Raw genomic sequence first — 24,094 nt, forward strand, 5'->3', positions numbered from 1 at the left:
GGGCACGGCAGTCTGTCGGCAGGCTGAGGAGCCTCCTGGCAAGCCAGTCCTCCTGCACTGGGAGGGACACAAGCGGGGCCAAGCGTCAGAGGGGAGCGGGGCTTTGAAAGCGTTCTGGAGCAGCTGTCACTTGGTGACGGTCCCGGGGGAAGGAGCTGAATCAAACGGGGGGGGGCACGTCGTGCGAAGCACGTCGAGAGACGTGAGAGTGAGAGAGAGCCCAGCTCCGTGGCTCCCACAGCCCAGCGCACTGCCAGGGAGGACGTGCCTGAACACACAGTGCACACGCATGTGTGCACGCACACACACACACACACACACACACAGAACACAGCAGCCGGAGCACGAGCGCCGGCCGGCACGGGGAAGCAGCAGGAGAGGCTGCGTCAGACCCCCCGGCCGGACGCCGAGGGCAGAGGCCACAGAGAAGTGTGTTCAGACATCTACGTAAGAACTTAAAAACTCCTATTAAAGAAAAAACAAACTCAGAAACAAAGTGAAAAGACAAGTGAAAGACTGAGAACGGTGTCTGTGTCGTACGCGGTCAACCAAAGACCAGCGTCACCTCAAACTGCTCCTGTAAATCAACGAGATGACATCACCACCACCAAGCCCCCACCCGAAAAGGGAACGAAGACCATGAATGGGTAATTCACCAAAGGAAAGATATAAATGGCAAATATGTATGTTTTTAAAAAGCGCAAGCACATCAGAAACCAAGAGAAATGCAGCCGTCTTGTACTAAGAGCCTTCGGTGGTGAAGTGGACCTCACTGTAGTCCCGCCGTCGGTCTGCACACTTGGGTGTGAGTCTGGGTCTCTGGGTTAAAACCCCAGTTCTGTGCTGCATACTGACTGTGGGATCCTGGATGAATTATTTAGCCTCTAACGACCTGAGGACTCTCGTCAGTAAGACACAGAAAACAACACTACCTACGTCACAGTAGTGTCAGGAGTGTTGGAAGTGTGCATATGAAGCACCAGCACGCAGTAAGAGCTTATTTAGTCTTTGCCACGCCCTTGTACTGGGGCCTGCTCTGATATGGTGGGTAACGACGAGAGTGAGTGGGTAACAACGAGATGCCTGGGCCATCTGACTTCTCCCCTCAGCGGGCAGGGCGACCACGAGGGCAGCACAGGGGAGGAAAACCGGGAGGAGGGGCTTGAAAGGGGGACGTCACGGCACCCACGCACCATGAGGGAACCTTGGCAAATCGAACGACACGTGTCAGTTTCACACCGTGGGAAATGAGGGAGGAAATCAAAAGGCGAAGGGCAAGAACTGGGGGGTGGGGGGGGGCAGGGAAGGGAGAGGAGAGCTGACTGGGGCCGTTGGACACTGAAACACAGGGACAAAGAAACCATTCAAGAAGGGCCGTCGGAAGAACACGGACAGACAGGACATGACTCCAGACAGACAGACAGACAGAGAGGGGAGGGCAGAAAGTGCGTAGAACATGACCGGTACCAAAAGCCTGTGTGGGCCATGGAGCAAACACAGACGTCGCGGAAACACGCGTGTAAGGAGTCCCACACCCCTCTTGCAGCCGCCCCTCAGGGACACCAGCCGCAGACACCCGGCCAGCCCCGACTCTCCCACCGCACACCCCCGGCCCCCCAGGCCCGAGACCTTAGCCTGACGGTTGCTTCTGGCCCGACGTCTGGAGGTTGTCCGCTCCCACACATGACAATTAAAAATACTAGAGTTCTGCTGCGTATCCCAAACAAGAAGGCTAGAAACAATAAGACATCCTCCGTGGTTTCTGACATTCCACCAAAGAAAAAGCTCAAACCACTCCCCCTGGTACCGACAGGCGTTTCAAAGCCGGCACAGACAGGCTTTCATCTAAGTGAACTGGTCTCAAGATGGTAGTTTCAGCTTGAAATTGGCGAAGTCTCTCTGACTTCTCGCATGTAAAAACCTTGCATTTTAATTGTAATAAAGTGCGAATCCCTTTTGAACCCGAATTTTTAGAAAGTGTCGTGCACTGTGGTGATGCAGAGGACGTTGATGTACTCGCTTCCTTGAAAACGTTTTCACGCACAACACGAGAACACGCACCTGCTTCCACTCGTCGCCTGAAGGGAACGGACCGTGTGCGAGGTCTGTGGTTCCTTCTGTTCACACAACCACGCCAGCTGGGCTGTACCGTGGACTGGCCCAGTGTCCGCTTCCTTTCAGCGTCTCTCCTTCGAAGAAATTGCCACCTCTGGTTAAATAACCTCTGACGACCAATCAAATCCAAGGTATTGCTTGACAATGAGATGCTTTATTAAACTTGATACATGAACTATATAAGAATTCTGAAAAATAATGGGTATCAAAGTATTTTGGATCTAGGTCTCTGCATTACAAAGGCTGTCCCCGAGAGATGTCATCTCAGGCCGCAAGCACACGCGTGACCAGAAAGCAGCCACACCCTTCCCCGGTGAGGCAAGTCCCAGCCGACCTGCTGGTGCTGCTGCAGCCCTCGCAGCCCAGTGCGGCGTCCCGGCCCCTCCCCCACACCAGGTCCTCTCCCGACAGGCGGACAAATCCCCCGTCCAGCTCTGCATCGCTGCTTGGCCCGGGATCCACGCAGGGTCGGCCCTGGGAGAGCCGTCTTCCCCTCCACTGGACAAGTCTGCTGGAACTACTCCAAGATTCCTCGGAGGGGTGAAACTTCTAGAAAAAGAGAGAGGAGAAGGTCTGAGTTGTGAAAGGAATACACAGATGATCCCCCCGAGGTGCACCAGGGCTGAGGAGGAAGAGGAGGAGGAAGCGGGGGGAGCAGGCGGCTTCTCGAAGTGCTCCCTGGCTCAACTGCACTGACCGCTGTGGCTGGGCCGGACGTGTCACTGGAGACCGCCGCCCACTCCCTTACCGGGCACGGGCGTCTCCGCCAGGAGGTGCTGGTGGCCGGGAAACATCTCGGCGGAGTCTTGCTCCACTGCCCTCTCCTCCAGGTCGGACTCCAGGATGGGAGCACAGCCACCTGGTTGGAAAACACAAACAGCATCTCAAGCAGCGTGTGTGGGGGGAAACCTGCGCCTCACACGGCAGCCACAGCTGACGAACGCACAGCGATCGTAAAGGGAACCGATGGTGTGGCGGCCGTCCTCAGGAGCAGCCCAGGAAGAACAGTCCCACTGCCGCTCTCCGGTGAGAACACTGGGAACGGTCACCGCCCTCACAGGCACATTAGCCCGATGAGCGATCGCTGAGTGGCGGCGGCGGCCGCGGTGCTGTCTTTAAGCTCATCCTCTTCAAGGTCGGAAAGGACAGACCCCGCGCAGACGTGGCGCCCGCGCGGCCGTGGCCCTTCGGCAGGCACGCCCTTTAATCCCAGAGCGCGGAAACAACCGAACGCAGAGCGCGTGGTCAGCAGGGAAACAGCGCTTCCTTGGGCACGAGCACGGCCACGGCGGGGGCTGCTGGCACCCCGACACGGCGCCTGCGGGGGTTTTCTCTGCACTGAGACTCCCTCCCTGGACCCCGACACTTGACCGCACAGACACACACGCCCCATCACTCAACAGCAAAGCCACAGATGGCGTCGGGGAAGCTTTCTGTTCCCAGGCACTCCCAAGGTGGCCTGAGGACGAGCTGGCACCACTGCCCTCTGGAAACGCGGGGCGTACATCACCAGGTTGTACCCACCAGAACCCTGCAGGGGGCTCACGCGAGCATCCCCGACGGCGTCTGCACCTGGCTGGGCCGATCTGCCCTCATTTCCTGGACACCCAGGGACATGCGGGGTGCTGTGCACATTTTCTTCCCCGAGCCATTCTTCTCGTTAATGAAGTGTGATTTCTTTTTTCTTTTTCTGAGGTCTCCCACACACCGAGTCCAAAGCTTCCGTACGCAGGGTGGGCGTCACAGGTGAGGGGTTTATGAAGGAAGAGAGGGAGGGGTCGGCAGCCCCGGGTTGTGAACCACCCCGTGCAGCCCTCCGCATCAGCTGCGGCGAAGAAACCGACGCTGAGGAAGACCCGGAGGAAGAGCACTTTCACACGCGTGTCACACGAGACTCGGCCGCAGCCCCAGCGGGTTCCCGCCCAGGAAGTGTCGGGACTATCCGTCGATGCGATGGAATCAGCCCAGCCACACCTGAAAATGGCCAGGGCCCCACCCAGAAGAACCAGGCCTTCTTAAAAGCTGGATTTATCGGGGTTGACCCACAAGACCACACAGCTGTCACCAGGCTTGTCTTTAGCCTCTGTCCCAAGCCTGCAGGTCACGGTAACGATCACGACTACTGTTAAGCACTTTCAGAATGCTACAGGCTCTGCTCGTATTATCTCATTTAGTTCCTGCCAACCACACCACAAAATAGATATTATTCTTCTCAGGTTACGGAGAAGGGAACTAAGCTCTCACGAGACCTGGTAGCTCGCCGGGTCACGGGTCCCTGTGCAGTGAGACGAAACTCACACTCGGGCCCGACGATTCCCAAAGCCCGAGCCACCCCGTCATCCACCACGTGGCTCCCGGCCGCAGCGCCAGCCGAAGAGCCCTCGGCGCCGGCATGTTCTGTCTGCCCAGCGTGGCGGCTAGGGGTGCTGCTGAGCACCGTGAAGGCCAGGGCCATCTCTGGGTCCCGGGATCCTTGGAGAAGCCCAAGAAATGGCGGCCTTCTCCTCCTGGCCCCTCATCAACTGGCGAAGAAGAACCAGGGTGCGCGGGGACAGGGAAGTGCAGGCCTGTGAGGCGACTGGCTGGCGGAGAGGAAGGGAAAGAACGTGTTCCCCGCGGAATGCAGCCCCGATCCCAAGAAAAAGGCTGACGGATATGGCTCGGTTCCTCCTTCCAGACTCACTAGTGCCATCGAGTCACTGCTCCACCCCTGAGGCAGGAGAAGGGAGAAAGTGGGGCGAGGCCAGGACTGCCTGTTCTTCAGGCACCTCCCTTCGCCCCCAAGGAAGCTCCGGGAGTGGGGAAGGGCGTCCCAGCGGCAGAGGCGCAGGGAACCACAGCCACGGGGTGTCATCCGAACACACACCACGTCGTGTGCAGCAGGTGTGCGCCAACTGGCCAACGCGAGCGACAGCTGGGGACTTCCTGATCTGGAAGTCACAGCATGTGGACCTACTGTGTGCTGGGCACTCGGCTTCAAATTCCCAATGGATTAAGTCAGTTCTCAAACAACCCTGTAAGGAAGGGTGCGCTGGCCCCATGGTACAGGTGTCAATGTTAATTTGCGAACCAGGTGAAGATGAAAGTCCCTGGAGGTGGGAGTCTGAAGGGGGAGGGTTCACACAAGCTGGTCTACCCATGGGTCAAAGACACAGCTATGCAGGAAGGAGGAGGAGGAGGAGGAGGAGGAGGGGAGGAGCTGGCAAACCATTCTTTGGGTAGATCTGAGAACCTTTACTGACTTACTTTCTTGCAACAGCAGCCTCTGCAACCAACTGGGTGTGTGGGTGCGCCCGCTCCATTCCCGCAGGGAGGGGAGGATTCCCCACCCCCCCATCCCCCGAATGCAAGAGGAACAGAACAAGGAGACGCACTGAGAACCACCAAGGACCACAGACCTCACTCTGACTTGCCAACCAAAGCACCTTCCGTTCGCACGCGCGAACTGCCTGCCACCGGGGACCAGAGAGCACAGAACGTCGGGACACACACTAGTGACGTGTGCCTCGTCATCAAGATTCACTTGATGGGTGGAGCGGTTTCCAAGGTTCGCATTCAGATGTCAAAGATTTCTAATTCATGGGAAGTGTGGGGAAGGGGTGCTTTGAAAAGAATATTTCACTGTCTTAAGTCAAAGACCTCCCCTGAGAGACTCTGAGTAGTTAAAACATTTCCTGCAAATACAGCCATTTGGAAAAGTTTTATTCTTCATCCCCACCCCCCTGTACGTGTGCCCCACCCCCCACAGACAGGCATGCAGACATGTATGGGAGCTTTCCTGATAATTCTCTCTACTCTGCTCATTTTTCTAGTTTTTTAAAATGTATTTTACTTCTAGCTCGAGGACATATAAGCTCTAAAAAGCCAAGCATTTGGCAAAATGGAATAATGGGAGGAAGAGAGAGGAAGACAGAAGATGAAGAGAAAGCGGGGAGGGAAATGACTACTCATCAACATATTCGATTTCCTGTGCATACGCCCCCGTGTACAATATCTGGGGTGCCTTACTGAAGGTGTGGATGGTAAAACATTAAAGTATAAAAAGCATGTTAGCAGTTTGAAAAATACTACTGTTTTCCATTGTGTGAACACCTCCTCATGCAGATTAGCAAGCACAGCGAGGAAGAACTGTGGGTAGAACATGGAGAGGGACTTCCACAAGGGCCAGAGCAGAGATAAAGACCAAACGGCTCGCAGGAGAAGTGGGCTGTGCTTCCCCTGATCGACCCTCCAGGGACCCCTCCTTCCAAACCCGATGCAGATCGAGGGGCCCGTCCACCCCACGGCTGGACTTCCCATGCCCCGGAGCACACGCCGCCACTGGGAACGCTGCGCTGGCTGGAGGTGTCTGACGAGCGTGTGCGTCTGTTCTGACCCTACGGGCCATTGTGCAGAGCCCGCCCGTCTGTGAAACTGGGTTTGCGAAGGGGCTTGCTGAGCAGATGCCTCCTCCGAGAAAGAGACACCCAGCAGGAGGCTGCTCATACACACCGCAGGCGCAGCCCGCGGGGAGGAAAGGAAGCCCGGGGCGGTGCGGGGGGGGAGGGGAACGGGACACGCCGCTGGCCTGGGTTCCGACCGTGGCCGGGCGGACCAGCTGAGCACTCTGCCCTCCAGGAGGAGTAGCCGCCGAGCCCAGGCCTTCCTTGTCGCCACTTCCACTGCGCCCCGCACCCTGCTGCGGCGTGAGGGCGCCCCGCCCCTGACCTGATGCAGCTTCACAGCTCCAAAACTCAGCGAAGCGGGAGAAGACACCTTTCTTCACACAGTCCCAGGTTTCCAGTTCCAGCACACAGTGTCCGTTCCAGGGTCTTTTTAAACCCACTCTACCACTTCCCTCTCTTCCCGCACCTGCAGCGGTCATGCCGGCCACGCTGACAGCCAGCGGCCCATCCGCTGGCCACCGAGGTGGCGCTTGGTGCTGGGCCACAGCGAGGCGGGGGAGGGCCCCCGCGATGCGTGTCCGGCGCGACGCCTCGTGGAACGCTTGGGAGTTCAGTCCCACCGCCCGACGAGCTTTGATCCCCCCACACACGGTGAGAACTTGAAATGTGTTCAAGACTCTGCATGTACCTGTGTTTGAAACTGTTTCCATTTCACACCTCCCGGCAGAGACCAAGGGTGAGAGTAAAAGGGAGCCTAATATATTTTAAAAGGTCTAGCATGTGTCTCAACGAGCTTTAAACTCCCCATAAAGGCCGAGTGCTAGGTCCCTCGGGGGGTGCGGGCTCCAGCCCGAGGGTCTGGGCCGAAGCGAGCGGGGGGCTCCTGGCCCGAGGACGTTTCCGCAGCACCACGACGATGACGACGACGACGAGAGGCGTCCAGTGCTCTCTGGGCCGGACCGCCGCTTCGAACCCAGGTCCACCTCGTCCCGAGGGAGGGCTGAGCAGCACAGGGACAGAGCTGCTTTCGTCCACTGGTAACTGTGTAAACAGAACGCACCAAGCTCAAAAAGAGCCCTATTTACAGAAAAGCAAGGGCAGTCCACAAATCCAATGGGTTGGAATGGGTCCAGGGTAAGAATTTCTCCAGATGTCAGTCTGTAAACAGGGCTTCATAAAGTGAATTCCCCAATTAATTGTTGGCAAGAGTGGTCTCCGCACTATGTGAATGCATCGTGACCCCCCACCATATGTAGGTGACTTGTTGTCTGGCCCCGGGGAACGCTAATCACTCCGATGCAGCACAGCCCAGTGGGGGAAGGAGCTGGGGTCAGCGCAACCTCTTCCGACACGGAGAGACGGTACCATAGGGTTACTGCGCAGAACTTGGGAGCTCTGGTCCCTGCAGGCGGGGGGAACTCCCCAGTTCATTTGCGTGACGTGTGTTCTTCCAGCACGTTTATTTCTTAACCTGGAGCACTTGGAAAGACACACACCCCGTACGAACAGAAACATGGAACTTAAGGGAAAACAGTGCTCGCTACTTTGTCCAACTCTCCGTCACAATGTCCCCACACGTCGGTAGGGCCACTACATCCTCCAGACAGAAACACGAACGTGCGGCCAGCCCTGGGGAAAGGGGGGGAGGCAGGGAAGGCTGGCGTGTGCCGGTCCCCGCCAGCTGGTCCGCCGCGGGGCGCCCTGTGACACACTCGAGACCCCCGCCGCCTGCCAGGCCCGCTCGGTACAGACGCATGTTCAGAAAGGTGGTGTGGTTTTCAGTTTCCATTTTGTTTCTAAATCCTAAGGAAATCCAACGTACAAGTGGAAAGAGACATAATTTTAAGACATTTCCATTTCAAATACTTTCCTCTCCTAACTCCCTCTTCAGAGACCAACTCTCTCTCAAAAGTACACATGTACAAATAAAACGTTATAGCTACAGTGGAGAAAGAAAGGAAGCCAATGGTTCTGCAATAATAATTCCTTAAAAAAATGGAATAGTAAGAACGTAACTCTACTTCGCCCGGACACCCCATAACGAGGAGAGGCCGTGCTCGTCCCAGCCTCCCCTTGCACCAAGTGGTATTAATTCCCCAGGGACCCTGGCAATAGTTCCTCAGCTGGAGTTTCTTTCCGCAGCCCAATTAGAAGCCATCACCTTAGCCAAACTGGGTTGTCTTTAGCAAGGACAGTGTCTACGTGGCCATCATGAAACCGGGAGTTCGTCGGGGTGGCTGCGGCTGAGGGGAAAGAGGGACCCCACAGATCTGCAGCCCCGGCCGCAGCATCTTCTCTCGCGTGCGACGAGGGACCCAGATAAACACGCGGGACTCATGTGAGAGCAACTCTGACATTTCTGAAACGGCACATCAAACGGCGTCATATTTTGCAGCGCAGGGAAATGCACGCGGGATGGTGGGCCGGCCCCGTCCATGCTCACGGGCACCCCGAAAGGGGGCACGGCCAGTGTCCCCGTGTCTGCAGCGAAGCCACATGGGTCTGGGCCTTCGTTTCCGCTTCCTACAATGCAAACACGTAGGGCCTACTTCGTAAGAGATGAAGATGGAATTACTTCCTGCTGGCAATACGGTTACCCCAGGGCCTGGCACAGAGTGAGCCCCCAGTCAGTGGTAGCTGCTATTGTCAGTCCTAACCCCCCACAGACCGCCCACAGGCATCAGTTGTTACAGTTACAGCCCACTGCACACGAAGCTGCAAGCCACTCGGACAGTGCACATTCACACTGGACCCCTGAGAAGCGCCCAGGGGAGAACCGAGGATGGGGGAGCAGCCCAGCGGGGATGTTTCCGGCTGCACCCAGGGGCCAGAGCGAAAACCGTCCATGGGGCATTAAAATAACCCACCCGAAAACGGAGCCCCAGTGTGCTTTGAGGAGGAATCATCGGTGACCTACTCTCAGAGACACCCGCCCTCCGGGGACCCCACGAGAACGCCCCCCACCCCGCCCCCGGAAGGGTTCCCCTGACGGCAGCGGCGATGGGCTGAGCACCCCACGGTCGCAGCCCCTGCCTCCCGCCGCCAGCAGCGCCCTGAGACTCCCGAGAAGCCCCGACTCCAGATCGTCCCGCAGGACGGTCTGACGCGAATGCAGGGGCCGCTGAGACCCAAGGGCGAGGCAGAGGCAGGCTGGCTTTGCCATGGGGAGCTGAAGCGGCCAGCGGACGAGCCCTGGGAGAGGCAGCCCGCTGACCGCTGACCGCTGACTGAGCGCCGCTGAGCGCAGGGGGCGGCCGAGGGGCGGAGGGGTGAAGCGGGGCGTCTGAACGTGTGCCTCGAAGGAAGCGGTTGTCTTTATGTGGCTTTAATTCTCCCAGTGAGCGAGCACTTGACGGTGCGGGCGGGTCCTTCTGGAGAAGGCAGGGACTGCTGGGGGAGGGCTCAGTGGCACAGAGTCATTTAGCTCGTACCCCGCCTCCAGTGACACAGACGTTTCAAGGGTCCCTTAAAAATAGCAAAGTATTATGGTCACATATACAAGCCTTCCTGCCTGGAGTCTCCAGATGGTCCTGCAGCCCGCGCAATAAACAAACAGGCTTCCCACAGCAAAATAAACACACGGAGGGAAGCAGTTCCAGTTTTTCCTCTTACACAAAGAATAGGTGCTTAATACGTACTTGAGGGTTTGAAAGGGAATCCATGAGACTGGGGGAAACACCGTCTTTTAACAGGTGACCTCTGAAGAGCGTCCCACCACATCATTCCAGGTGACGGCCTGCCGACGACGCGCGAGCTGGTGAGCCGGGGAGGCACCCGATTGGTCCCGGTGCTCTCCCTGCTCTCCCTCGGGCCTGCGGGAGCTCGGCGCCCCACCCTCGCCCGGTCTCACCCACTGTGAAACGGAGCCGCTCCAGCTAACATCCTGCTCCGAAAACTCTCCAGCGCCCTCCAGCGCACGGACTCCCAGCTGGCTGGCTTGTCAGAGGTTCTAGCCCAGGCCCACTGTTACCGGTCATCCTTTTAAACTGGCTCCTTAATCTTTCTCTGCCTCAATTTACTTCTCTGTAAAATGCAGATAATCACTGTGCAGAGCTCAGAGGGCAATTATGAAGATTAAGTGGGTTAATTTATGTGAAGCATTTCCAACACTGCCTCCTAGTAAGTGATATGTGTTAGAAAAGAAGTATTACCATTATTACCATCATCACCGTTGCCTTCTACTGCCAAAACTCCCTCCCCTAAGCCGAAGAAGAGGAGAACGGGGACTGGAAGGGACCCAGAGAACAGCAGCTGAGCCGTCTGACCCCCAGGGACACGCACTCTGTGTCTGTCCGGGAGCGCCTCCCCGGGTGTCTGGCCGGGCAGAGGGTAGTGCCCAGCAGGCAGCAACAGCCTGGCGAGGAAAGGACAGTGACTGCCGTCTGGTCTGTGCAAATAACAAAGGACAACAGTGAACACTCACTCGGGAATGCTACCGTCTCCTGACCCCACTGCCTGCACCTCCTTTCAGTTCCTTGCTCCCCCGTGGCAGCTGTTTTCAGCTCCTCTCTTCCCCTTCTCTGTACACCCTCCCAGCCTAGCCCCCCGCCTCTGCCCTCCAGAGAAGCAGCTTCTGTCCGGGTCCCCACGGACCTCCCCACCGCCACACCCACAGGCCGCTCTCAGCCCTCGGTGCACCTGGCGCAGGAGCAGCATTTATGGGGCTGATCCTCCCACGGGCTTCCGGGACGCCTCAGTCTACCGATTCCGAGCCCCCCACCCACCGGCCTCGCGGCATGCCCCTTCCCAGTTCCCCCTACGGGTCCTGCTGCTCCCCCACACCACCTGAAAGTACAGTATCGGGCCCTCAGTCTCAATCCTCCCCTGTTTACCAAACCCACTCCCTCCCTGACCGCACCCGGCCTCCGAGTCTAAATGACACTTTCACGCTGCCAAGTGCTAATTCTCCACCTTCGGCTCGGCTTTCTCCCCCGAACTTCAGACGCCCGCACCCCACTGCGTGCTCCCTCAGCATCTCCGCTCGCTGTCTGACAGCGTCTCGCACGCCACGTGCCCCACACCGCACCGCCGGCCTGTCCCCACCCACCACCCTGTCCCACCCACGGCCTCTCGCACCTCCACTCCCCCTCCCAGGGGCCTGACCCGCAGCTCGGGGGGTCGCCTGGACTCCCTTCTCCCCCCTCCCACACACACACACCCAGGCCACTGTGGGAAGGGAGTCTGCTCTCTCTGCATTTACAGTACATCCAGGGTCAGACCATGCCGCACCTTGTCCACCACTAGCGCCACTTTGGTACAACTCACCGCCGTTTCTTCCCGGAATTACCGCCGAGTCACCCGCCTGAGTGCACTTCAAACTGACTTCCCACCTCTGCCTCTGACGCCCCCGCCGACTAGCCTCGATGCAGCAGCCAGGGGTCATTCCTCTGCTCAAAGTGGTTCTCTCCATTTCACCGGGAGAAAAACCCGAGGCCTGCCAGGAGGCTGTCCGTGCTCTGAGCCCTCCGACCTCTCCTCCCCCACCCGCTCTGCCGTGCCGGCCGGCCCCCTCGCTGGTCCCGGAACGCTCCGGGCCCGCTGTCTCCACCCGGGACACGCGTGTCTCTGATCTCCGCACGGATAAATGCCTCACCACCTTCAAGTCTCTGTTCAAAAGTCGCCTTATCAATAACCCGTTTTAAAATTACAGTCTTGGTCCTGGCTGGTGTGGCTCAGTGGACTGAGTGCTGGCCTGCAGACTGAGAGGTCGCTGGTTCAATTCCCAGTCAGGGCGCATGCCTGAGTTTCGGGCCGGGTCCCCAGTTAGGGGCGTGCGAGAGGCAACCAATTGATGTATCTTTCACACTTCAATGTTTCTCTCCCTCTCCTTCTCCCTCTCTCCAAAAATAAATACATAAAATCTTTAAAATATAAAATAACAATCTTGCCACTGCTCATTTTCCAATAGTCCTTTTCTCATTCCACAGTACTGATCACCTTTTAACACTGACGCTATTTTCTAACACACTGTGAGGTCAGTTTTATTTCCCACGCTTCGGTTCGCTGCCTCCCGTGCTGGAACAAGAGCTCCAAGGTTGCAGGGACCTGCGTCTGCTTGTTTGCTGCCGTATCCCAAGCCCCACCATCATGCCCGGCACACAGCGGGCACAGAACCCCTACTCGTTGACCCGAGTGAGTGAACTTAGGCTGAGAGAGAAGGAGGAAGCCCTGGAAACCCAAATCCTTTCTATTTTTTCACTCAGGAATACGGGAGGCTGGTGACTGCAGCAGACTGTGGGTACAGAACCTCTTTTTCCTCCCCCGCAGCCGCCCCGGTTGCTCTGGTGGCTCGGAGAGTCCCCTGCACTAGCCAACCCCTCTCCTTAAGAAGTGAGTCCCACTGGGTGGTAATGCACGGAGGATGCACGCAGGCTGATGGGGCGCCTTGACGGAATGTCCAGCCCAGAGGAGAAACGGGATCTCCGAGGTAACTTTTGCAGAAGCTCAAGTTAGAAAGAAGTAACAGAGCCCTTGTAACTCTCATTCTTGGTAAAAGTTATTTGTGGACGAAGGAACTGCGGAGGGAGGTACAGAGACGTCTGCCTGCTTGGGAAGTTTCTCAGAGCACGAGGAAAAGGATCCATCTGACTTCCACCGGGGCATCGCGTTACGGCCTGGAATGGCTTAGCTCTCCCCGGCTACTCCACCTCTGAACGTGTTTTTAAAAGCAAGCCCAGTGAAAGATTAGATACACAACTGGACAGTGTTTTTTACACTCTGGTAACATAAACACTTCAAATTCCTCCCCAGCCCTTTCCTAGCATAAATCTCTAATTCCAGGGAAGGTGAACCAGCCTCAAAGTTGAACATCGCTCTGAATGATTCACATTGACCTCCGTTTCCATCTTATACCTTTTTTGGCAATAAAAAGCCAGGTTTCGTCCAAACTCTGGTACTATGACTCTCTTCCAACTGTAAAACAACTCGGATCAGCCCACCTCTGTTCCCTTTGAAGACGGAACGCAGCAAACCTTTCCCAGCAGTTTCTGTTCCCTTCTTTCCGCCCTCCTGTGCCTCCTGCGCTGCAAAGCAAGGCTCTGCAGAGGGGACGCCACGGAGGGGAAATCTAAAGGTGTCTGCATACAATTAAGCTACGAAAACAATTTTTAAATGGTGTCAAGCACAGACAAGACAGGTCAAGAGAGTCGGTAAGGCGTGAGGACACCGGGGAGAGGCGCACTCTCTGGCTGAGGAGGGTCCTGGAGTCAGGCCTCACCGGGAGGAGTGGCTCTGCAGGGACGCCACGGGGGAAAGAAGGACCGGAAGGAGAGGGTGGAGGGGAGGAAATGAGGGTAACCGCCCACAGTGCCGCCCGTGTCAGAGGGTTTAGGAATAAAAGGAAGCGGCCGGGAGAGAAGAGAAAAGACTAGGCTGACAGAGCCCTTGCGTCCGCACCATGTTGCACAGTTCATGAAACACTCCCACTTGACCTTGGCCCTCGCAACAACCTGGAGTGGTAACGTCGGTCACACCTGCACCCCACCCCTCTGGACACCACCCACCCGGCTCCTGGGAAAGTTACTTAACATTTTTGAGTTTCCTTGTCCTCATTTGCAAAACAGAAACACTATCTTCCTGACGAGTGACTGTGAGGAGTCAGTGAGATACGATGTAGGCGGATGTAGACAGAGACGGAGTCAAGCTCAACAATTGGAAGTTATTATAATAAATAAGGCTGACTGACCCGAGGCCAGACAACAACGCCGTCTGAGTGGAGGCTGGGTTTCCCGGCGCTCAGCTCACTGCGGCGGAGAGAGACGCGGCAGAGACGGCGGGCCCGAAGGAGGTACACACGTGCGGGGCGGGAGGCACAGCGCCGTGCAGACGACGGAAAGCCCAGACTCCGGGCTCTGCAGGGCGCACTGGATGCAGTTTTTGCGTAAGAAGATGCAAAGAAGACCATGGCACTCGAAGGGGCGAGACCCGGGCCTTATCTGTGAGAGCTGAGTACGAACTACATCAGCACCGCTCTAGGTGCCGGACGTGCTAGCCCAGCGCTGCTTCCTTTCCAGATCTGCCCGTCTCACAGCCACTGAAACGGCAGTTACGAGTGTCTCACTTCGCAGGCGATGGCGCTGGGCCCTAAAACGCAAAAGTGACTCGCTCCAAGTCACATATATAGCTAGTTAGGTATGAGAATCTGCTTTGTGCTGACTCCAAAATCCAAATCTCAAACCATTCTATTATCTTGCTTCTCTCTGATTGAAAGAAGACACATGCTGTCATAGGATTGTGAGTTACTCTTCAAATAAGAGTTATTCGACTGGCAAAGACAGGATCAAGGTGGACACCTCATATCCTCCATATCCACCTCCCACCCCCCACACTGTTGCTCAAAAGAAAAGGGGAAGGGCTTGGGAAGGTCTGGTCTCAGGAGAAAAGGAATCAGCACAGAAATAACCAGTGAAGGTGGATCCTTCAACTGTCTGAAAAGACCCTCGGACCACTGAAAACGAGTTCAGCACTGACAGATGCTGCAACAGGACACAACCACAAAGGAGAGCAGCAGAGCGGCAGAGAAGGCAGGAGCTACAGCCGGAAGGAAGGGGGAGGTGTTGCCTTCTCCAACCACACTGCGGAGAAGACAAGACCAGTCTCCTAAAAGTTGGTGCGCTTCCAAGGAGTCCACATGATAAATCTTAATTGCAGCAAAAATAAAGAAGCGTGATTATAACAACGATCACAGGAAGAAAACGGAACGTCTCTCAAGACACAGGGCAGTGGCGGAGCCTGCAGCGCCAACACGAAGACCCGCCTCCCGAGCGCGCAGGGCTGGGCGGAGAAAGCCTCCAGAGGATGAGGATGCGGGTGCACACAGATGCAAGAATCCAGAGTGAGGTGTCAACAAATCAAACTCCGTAGGCAAAACTTACAAAGCAAAAGAAGGAAAAATTACTCCAGGAATACAAAATGATTCAATTAATGTAATTTCTTGCATCTCAGCAGGGGATAACACTGAACATTCACTCTGATTTTTAAAAAGAAACAAAGCCAAACCCAGTGGACTAGGAAGAACTGGGTGAAATTAATAGGAAACATCAAATTTATGAGTGAAGCAGATACATACATTAGTCAGAGGACAGATGGGGGGCTTGGCCGTCTATCACGACTGTTATTTAACATTGTTCTACAAATGAAAAGCGATGTAGTAAGAAAAAGAAAGGGATGCTTTAGAACAAGACTGTGTCTTACTCTGGTTTGTACCTCTCACGATCAAGCACAGTCAATAGAACAACATTTTCAGGGCCTGTTTCACCTAGTAAATAAGTAAACATAACATATACCCATAAAAAATTACAGAAACGGAGTACCAAGATCAAAGGAAAGAACTCTATTACATGGAGAACTCTATTACTCATCAAGGAGCAAGGATGGTTGGATGGATGGTGCGTGGGTGGGTGGATGGGTGGATAGGCAGATGGATAAACTACCCATCTATCCACCTACTTACCTACCTATCAGATGTGGACTAACACCACAGCAGCAACCAACAGACCAAAATTAAAGCAAAAATAAAAACAGGGAGCGGGGACGAGGAACAGAAGCCAACTCTGAGCACCGACCACTTGGCAGACACTGTGTCACATACTTTCATATACGGTAAGTCGCTTACGTGCCCAGAAAGGAGATTTCCACACTGGTGGCTCTCAGGTGCCCCTTGAGCGCCACACAGCTGGTGAGGCGAGTCTCTTTCCATTGCCACGAAGGGCCAAACTGCAGACACCAGCAAAATGACACAAGAGGGTACATCTAAGATAACTTACAACCACAAATAAGGAGGGGGGAGGGGGAGTAATGTGTCGTTACTGAATGACACATTACTAAGCGCTGGTCGGGGGTCCTGTTCCAAAGGTGGGCGCCCAGGGCAGCAGGCGGGAGCGGGCGAGGCACTGAGCTGCCTGCCACCAGCAGCACGGGCGGCCTCTCGCGGTCCTATCAGAACGGCGTGACAAGGCAACACGAGAACTGGGGATGTTTACCAAGTTTCATTTTAAAAACATCTTTGACAACCAAATCCCCACCTTCTCTCTGAGTCCATCTAAATACTTGATGTGCCAGATCAGCTCCTGAAGGCTTCGAGACGCCCCGAGCTGCGTGCGTCCTGAACTGAGTGCCACTGAGACGGGCGGCGTGTCGGGGGAGTGCAGACAAAGCCGAAGTGGACAGAGGTGCCCGGAAATGCTGGCCACGTGAGCTTCACCTTGTCATCATCAGACTCGTTAAAGAAATATATCAATTTTTGCAGAAACCAGGTGCAAATATAGCAAGAAGACAGAGACCATACCACATTCTTCTGCTTAAAAGCCTGCAATGGGCCCTGACTGGTGTGGCTCAGTGGACTGAATGTCAGCCTGCAAACCAGAGGGTTGCCGGTTTGATTCCCACTCAGGGCACGTGCCTGGTGTGTGGGCCAGGTCCCCGGCGTGGGGCATGCGAGAGGCAACCACACATTGACGTTTCTCTCCTTCTCTTTCTCCCTCCCTGCCCCTCTCTAAAAACTAAATTTAAAAAATCTTTTTTAAAAAAAGCCTGCAAGGGCTCCACTTCACTTTTCAGGGTAAAGGCTGACGTTCTCACCATCTGAGCAGGCCAGGCCTCCCATGAGCCTCCGCCCAGCCTCCGCTCGCAGGCACCACCCTCTCAGTGGAGACGCGCCGGTCTGCCCGGGCCCCGAAGGCCGCCCCACTGCCCGTCCCCTCTGTGCCTTGGCCTGCACGCCTGCTTGTCCTCCCCGAGCCTGCTGACGGCCCGAGGGGCCTTCTGTGACCCCTGACCCTGGCTGTGCTTGGCTCAAAGACTCTGGGTCAACATTTGGCCAGGGGAAAAGAGGCTGGGGGTGGGTGGGGAAACCAAGGGAACAAAAGACAAGCCACAGTTTTACTCCCAACCTGAGGAAAAAAGAAAAGAAAAAGAACAAATCGTTGCAGGGCACCACAAAGACCCTTGGGGGGCCCACAGGTGTCGAAAGGGGTGCTGTCCAAGAAAAAGCAGAGAGAGAGAGAGAAAGGGGGGGGTAAAATGGAAAGAAAAAAGAGCATATTAACCTGTTAAAAAATCAGTAGTGAATATTTCTGGAAATCGGACTGTGTGTGTGTGTGTGTGTGTGTGTGTGTATTTAAACTGAAACAGTATATCCTTTGTATAGTATGGCTCTTACTTAAAAAGACCTGTAAGGATCAAATGAGATCGTATCAACGATTCTGGAGAGGGCAGAATATCACGTAAGTATCAGTGTCTGTCATCGTTCTAGAACCAGCGAAGGCTCTTCCCGGCAAGACCGAGACCACCCCCCGCCCCCCCGCGGGTGACGCCTCTGACGTTCGTGGAAACAGACCCCGCCGTCCGTCAGCGGGGCTGCGTGTCGCTGCTGCGGGCTCCCGGGAAGCAGGTCCGGCCCACGTCTCCGAGGAAGCCGCAACAATCGGCTCTCTGTTTGGTATCCGTTTGTCAAGCAGAGATGCGACTAGCCCGGCCATGAAACAAACTCTGTCTTTACAGGAGAGAAAGCAGAGGTGCAGCGGCCGGCTTGCTATGTACAGGAAAAGGGCTTAATGTCCCAGGGCCATGGTGCGCACAGAAATAAAGACCCAGACACACAGGGCCCTTCCATCCTGCCAGTGAGAACTGACTCTACTGTCACATCTACATCTGCCAGGAAAACCACTGAGCTTTGAAAGCAATGGGCTCTGCAGTCTTTCCCCACAGTGGGTGCAAAGTGGCCGTCTGGGAACTGAAGATACGGTCCTTCTCACACACAACCTGGGGGAGATGGCCGGCGAACATTTTCCCTGAAGGCTGTGGCCAGGCGTGGCTGTGTGTAAGGACTCGGAGCGGCTCCTCCTCCCAGGGGCTCGGGGCCGAGTGATGCCGCTCGCAGCTCAGAGAGGGTGCAGCCTCCAGCCCTCCAAGGCACTGAACCACGGGTCCCGGTGCTGTGCACGGAAACCCTCACCTTCTAAAACGCAACAAGCCTCCAATTACCTCAGCATCCTGGCTGAATCTGCCTCCCTATAAATGTTGGCACGGCCACGATTTCTGTTATACCCGCTTTGGCTCTTTCTAGAAGAGACAGCTGAATAAACCCCATCTGCCTGTGTGTTCTGTAAAAATTTCCCCCTTGGTAAAATTATCCTTTAACCACCTCCCAGGACACTGTGCTACAGTCTCTTGTAGGACTCTTTGATATGTTCTTCTCTGGTCTCTCGTGAGCAGCGTATGGGCAGCCCTGACATAAAGAAAAGCAGACTCACCTGGAAACACAATGAGTAACAATCGCTTCGCATACAAATAAGCGATCTTACTCCCTGATGCCCACGGGGCTTCAGTTCCACCCAACTTCCCTGAGCTGACTGACTCAGGACGTGCCTGCAGTGACACCGTGTAGAGGCTCCATTCACACGTTCCCAAACTGTCAGTTTCCCCACCGCTCTGCTGGGCAATGCCGCGTGATTCGCTGTCTGTTCCCGAGTCAGCAGCCGGTACACCTGTCACCCGCGGACCGCAGTGAACGGATCATCACCTGGAGGAGCGGAGCGTGGGAACACAGCCCCATCTGGAGTGCGGCCGAGCGCACGGCAGGGAAACCCAATGGACCCGATTCCGACCCGCAGCTGCCCGGGCTCCAGGGGGACCCTGGAAGCCTCTGCGTGGTCGTCCAGAGTCCGGGAGTTAAGGGGACCGAGCTTAGGGACTCTCAAAGATGAAAGGGGACCATCTACAACACGTCCGCCACACAAAGATGTTACAGAGACGGCCAATAAATGTTAGCGACGATTATCTCTGTCATGAAGAAATTCGTTAAAGACAGAGGAGGACTGGGTGAAACCTCTGCCGCGCTCACAGCCCCGGGCGAGGACCGGCACACGGAGACCGTTCTGCACCGAGAACCAACCAGCTGCAGCCCCAACGCGCCAGCCCGCCGTCTGGGCGGCTGGTCCGCCCCAAACGCACACAGTTCACCCGGCAGCACGGAAACTGCTCGGTTTTTAAAACTGTCAGCAAACATTTGCCTTCGACTTGGAGTGAAGAGGGTAAGGGAATTGGGTAATTCTCTGATCTGTCTTGAGAAACGGGGCTGACATTTTATTTACTTTTTTTTTTTCCCACCACCACCGAGGGCGCTGGGCAGCGCACTGACACTCCGCTGAAACGGCTGCTGAGGTCTGGCTGCCGGCTGGCTCGTCTCGTAAGTCAACCTCCCTCATCCGATCGTTCAAGGGACAGGCGACGTCCCGCCACTGCGGAGACTCTTCTGCATTCGAGGCTCAGGTTGATGGGAAGCACACCTCAGGACGAGGATGCGGCCCAACCTTCCAAAGCACGGTAAGAAGTATATTCAAACTCTTAATAATTTAGAAAATAAATTCCCCTTCCATGACACAAACAAATGGGACCAACTCAGGCTGGCGACCAGCGCGGGGACCCAAGCCCTGGTCTGGTAGCATCGGGGACCAGGCGGACAAGTGTGCCACGCTGCTGCAGCTCGGGCAGGCCGGGGTCTGGGGCCCGGCCCCCTTGCGGCCCACGGTGAAGCGTCTCTGCGGGCGAGGTGGTCAGTCTCTGGGGGCCCCTGAAGCACAGGACGAGCTCCAAACAAAACCCGACCCTCGGAAACGTCCCACTTTCATCAGGGACTTCAAACAGGAATACCCAACGTCAAGATTTTCAAGCTGCTAGGACTTAGGGCCAGAGCGAGCCCCCGAACGGGGAGGAACAGCCGGCCCCCGGATCGGTCGGGAAGCAGAGCCCGGGAAAGGCTGCGGCCCAGTGCCGGGAGCGTCCTGTCCTTTGAACTTGGGGGGTTTCCGCGTTCTGGCGCTTCCGGGGCGGATGTCCTCCGGGCTTGCAGCCAGCGCCTCGTGCTCGCTCTCACACGTGCTTCTCCTTCGCCCGGTGTGTGCTCCAGGTCCAGACGGAAGGCTGCGCCATCGCCCTGCGTCCCAGATGCAGGAGACAGGAAAGCGCACACGCCGACGTGGGATGGGTTTCAGCAGCTCGCGCATCCCGGGGCACGGCTGTGGCGAGCCCTCCCTGACAGGCAACGTGCCATAAAGCCAGACATCACCCCTCGCAGCCCTGCCACCATGTTTCTGGAGGCTGGGGCACGCACAGGCAGTGTGCGAGGTAAGTGGCAACGCACGCGGCTTCCTGTGTGATTCCTGGTTTGCCCTCCAGGACTTGCCGAAACTAGGCTTCAGTTTTTTAGCAGAAACATGCCAAGAAGTGTAAAGATGGTCTCTTTTTTTTTATAGCAAATACGATGCATATGGAATGATTTGTTTTTAAAGATTTTTTTTAAAGATTTTATTTATTTATGTTTAGAGAGGGAAGGGAGGGAGAAAGAGAGAGAAACATCCATGTACAGTAGCTGGGGGCCGTGGCCTGCAACCCAGGCATGTGCCCTGACTGGGAATCGAACCTGCGACACTTTGCTTCGCAGCCCGAGCTCAATCCACTGAGCTATGCCAGCCAGGGCTAAAATGGTCTTAAAAGGCCAGCACAAGCGATGGCCGACGGCCCGTGAAAGACAGAAGCGACCCTGACGCCTTCTTGCTCCATCCCTGGCCACAGCTGGACAATCACTGTGGTCTGGGGCCATGCGGGCTTCTGGTTTGGGAGCCATCCTGCGTGGGGGAGGGTGGGTAGGATGAGCATGAGGCAGGGGCCGGCTCACCACCTCCCACCAGCTCCACCCAGCCTGGGCTCTGCAACCTCGGGCAGATTGCTTAAGCTGCCGAAGCCTGTTTTCCCTGCACAGTGCTGGCGCCACCTCCCCTCCTTACTTCAGGGTTGATGGGAAAAGAAAACGTGGTAACTTAAGTGAGAGCACTGTGCTGGTACAACATTATCACAAAGACGCAGAGTTACAGTGTCTCAGTACACCAGAGTCGACCTTCCAGCCTTCCCCGGGAGGGGACACTTCTCGAAGGCCTTCACTGCGCGGCGCAAACACCCTTGGCCAGGCGAGGGGGCCGTGAGAGCTCTCTCTTCCTCCCGCGCCGAGCAGCTGAGAGAAACACGGAGCCAAGGGGAGTGCACAGCGTCCATCCTTCTCTGTCCTCCCCTGCTTCGGAGAGGAGGGAATATCTATTTTCTTAATCATTTCATTTTTTTTTAAGACAAATATTTACCAGCCTGAAGGCCTGCAGTTCAGAGCGGTTAATCACTCTTATCGCCTGCCCTGCACCAGCCAGATAAGGTTGTGTAACAGGAGAAGCCGGTGGGTTCCCGCATCCCTTCGCCTGTGTCACAGCTTGGTAACCACAGCCAGCGGTCAACACCGGGACATCCACACGGGCACCACGCTGTCCACCAGTTAACCCACAGCCTGCACTCGCCGGCTTCCCACCAGTGTCCCTGCTCTCTCCCGGGATCCAGTCCGAGAGTCCACACTGCGTCCAGTCCTGTATCCTGTGGTCTCCTCGAATAGGTGAGGGTCTCTCAGTCTCTCATGACCTTGACCCTTCGGAAGTGTAATGAGTTCTCTTCTGGAATGTTTTGCAGTTTGGGTTTGTCTGGTGCTTCCTCGTGACTGTACTGAAGCTTTGTGTTTTTAATCCTTCCAGAAGTAAAGTCCGTGCGCTTCTCAGTGACTCACGTCAGTGGTACCCAACGTGGGCGTGTCTTACTAGGAGTGACGTTAACTGTGAGTGTTTGGTAAAGACGGCGTCGACATGCTTTTTTCGCTTAAAGTAAGTTTTCCCTTTCTAATTGGTAAGCCTGTTGGGGGGACACCTTGAGACTATGCCAACACCCTGTTTCCCCTCAGACCCCCTCCCACTGATGTCAGCACCCCCTGGTGGGTGCACCTGCAGCCACCGTGCGGGCGTTTGCCTCGTGATGACCTTGTATTTCCCCCATTCCTTCTGTGTCTATTAAATAAAACCTCCCGTGGGGAAGGGCTGTCCCCTATCCTCCAGATCCCCCAGTGAGTCACTCAATTATTTATTTATGTCCAGATGGGGTCATGGATATTTATTTTATTCTAGGGGTTACCGTCCAATAGCATCATTATTTATTTGTTGTTAAAGCCGTTCCAGCTGCTGAGAGGCCCCCAGGCTCTCTGCGGCTCCCGGACGCGCCTGCGGTCCTCCCCGGCCCTACACGGCGCCCCAGGCAGAGCTCGGTCCTGCCTCCGCTCCGGAATGCACTTCCTCTCCGGGAGCCTCAGTTCCTCTGCTCTTTTTGTCTTCACCATTGTTTAAGTTTCAAAATTGTATCATTTTTGTCTTAGAGATAAAGGGGCTATGACTGTTGACCTTTAATGCGAAAACCCCTTGCATCTTGGTGTGTTTTTACTCTTGGAAATGCTTTTTCCACACACAGGACAATACTTGTGACAGAGAAAAATAAAAAAATGCAGAATGTAAAGCTATGTTTTAAGAAGAGCGTGCACTTCCCACATCATTAGCCTTATACCTCTGAGGGGAGATGGCATTTATGAAAGCGAGGCGCTGGGAGGGCTCGGCCCTAGCTGTGTGTCCCCGACTCGGCCCCTCAGCACACGGGGAATGCACACGAGGAGCCAGGGCGTGGTGTGTGTACCAACCACAGCCCACACACACACACACACATCATGTCCATGCCACTACCTGCGATTTCAGTCCCGTCCCACAGGGCCCCGCCTCCATCGGTCCAGTCTCTACAACCTTAGCGCACACGCAAAGCAGTTCTGGAACCGAGAACCCACAGCTCCCTGAGAAACAGGGTCACTGACTAGAGCTCAGTATCTGTGTGTGTGCAGTTCTCCTTGCCCTGGGCCTCCCAACACCTAGTCAAAATACTGCTTTCCAGAATCCCTCAGATTAGTGCACTTCACCAGTGTGGGTGCGCTATTAATTCACAGCGGAGTCAGGCTCATCTGTTACACTTTGTATTCTACTTTGAGTCCCCCCACATTTGAGAGGTGGGGGGGCGGGCGTGTAAGATTGCTACGGTTCCAGGAATCAAAGCAAAACACGCAGGACTTCTCAGAAGAGAACTGCTCCCTCCGCCCCCATCAGCCCCTCCTGCCCACCGCTTCACCACGCTCTCCCCGCGGGCAGCCAACCAACCTCTCTGGCTTCTGGTTTCTCCGTCCCGTATTCCTCTGGCACAACTGACCCGACACACGCCTGTTTTCTTACGCTCCTTCCCTCTGGCCTGAAGGGGAGATTACTGAGATGCTACTCCAGACAGTATTGTCCCACTTAGCAGTGAAGTATTTTCACTTAACAGTACATACTGTTCAATGTGTTCTGAAGTTAAGCTCCCACGTGAAATTACAAGAGAGATCCTGAAACTGGGGGAAGATGGGGGACATGATGACAATGGCCAAACCGCCAAGGACACGTTCAGGGACAGTCACAGGCATTCCCTCGTACGCTCAGTTCAAGAAATACTTTCCACGCACACACTATATTCCAGGAACTATGAACAAGTTTCAACATCTTAAACGTAAGGAAATGACAGTGCGGGGGGGTGTGGGGGAAGTCCGGAGTAAGATGGCACCACTAGCACAGTGGGGTGTGGGCCGCGGTAGGCTCGGGGTGCAGAGGAAACACAAACCGTGACCAGGGAGTGGGAGGGGGAAGTGGGGAGCAGCATGAGCTTCT

At 55.7% G+C, this 24,094-nt stretch overlaps 1 protein-coding gene across 2 annotated transcripts in view; it reads right to left on the reverse strand.

The window, feature by feature from the left end:
* Window positions 1–2,257: 2,257 nt before the first annotated feature.
* BBS9 (Bardet-Biedl syndrome 9) overlaps window positions 2,258–24,094 on the reverse strand; it is a 340,657-nt gene continuing 318,820 nt past the window's right edge. For both annotated transcript variants that reach the window (XM_045827319.1, XM_045827320.1), the window contains 2 exons: window positions 2,864–2,974; window positions 2,258–2,664 (listed from right to left, as the gene is read on the reverse strand). In XM_045827319.1, coding sequence (XP_045683275.1) covers window positions 2,633–2,664; window positions 2,864–2,974 — 143 coding nt within the window. In that variant the 3' untranslated portion in view covers window positions 2,258–2,632. The remainder of the gene's footprint in view (window positions 2,665–2,863; window positions 2,975–24,094) is intronic.

Source organism: Phyllostomus hastatus, unplaced genomic scaffold (genome assembly GCF_019186645.2).
Source record: "Phyllostomus hastatus isolate PE091 unplaced genomic scaffold, TTU_PhHast_1.1 phas_scaffold_78, whole genome shotgun sequence".
NCBI lineage: Eukaryota > Metazoa > Chordata > Mammalia > Chiroptera > Phyllostomidae > Phyllostomus > Phyllostomus hastatus.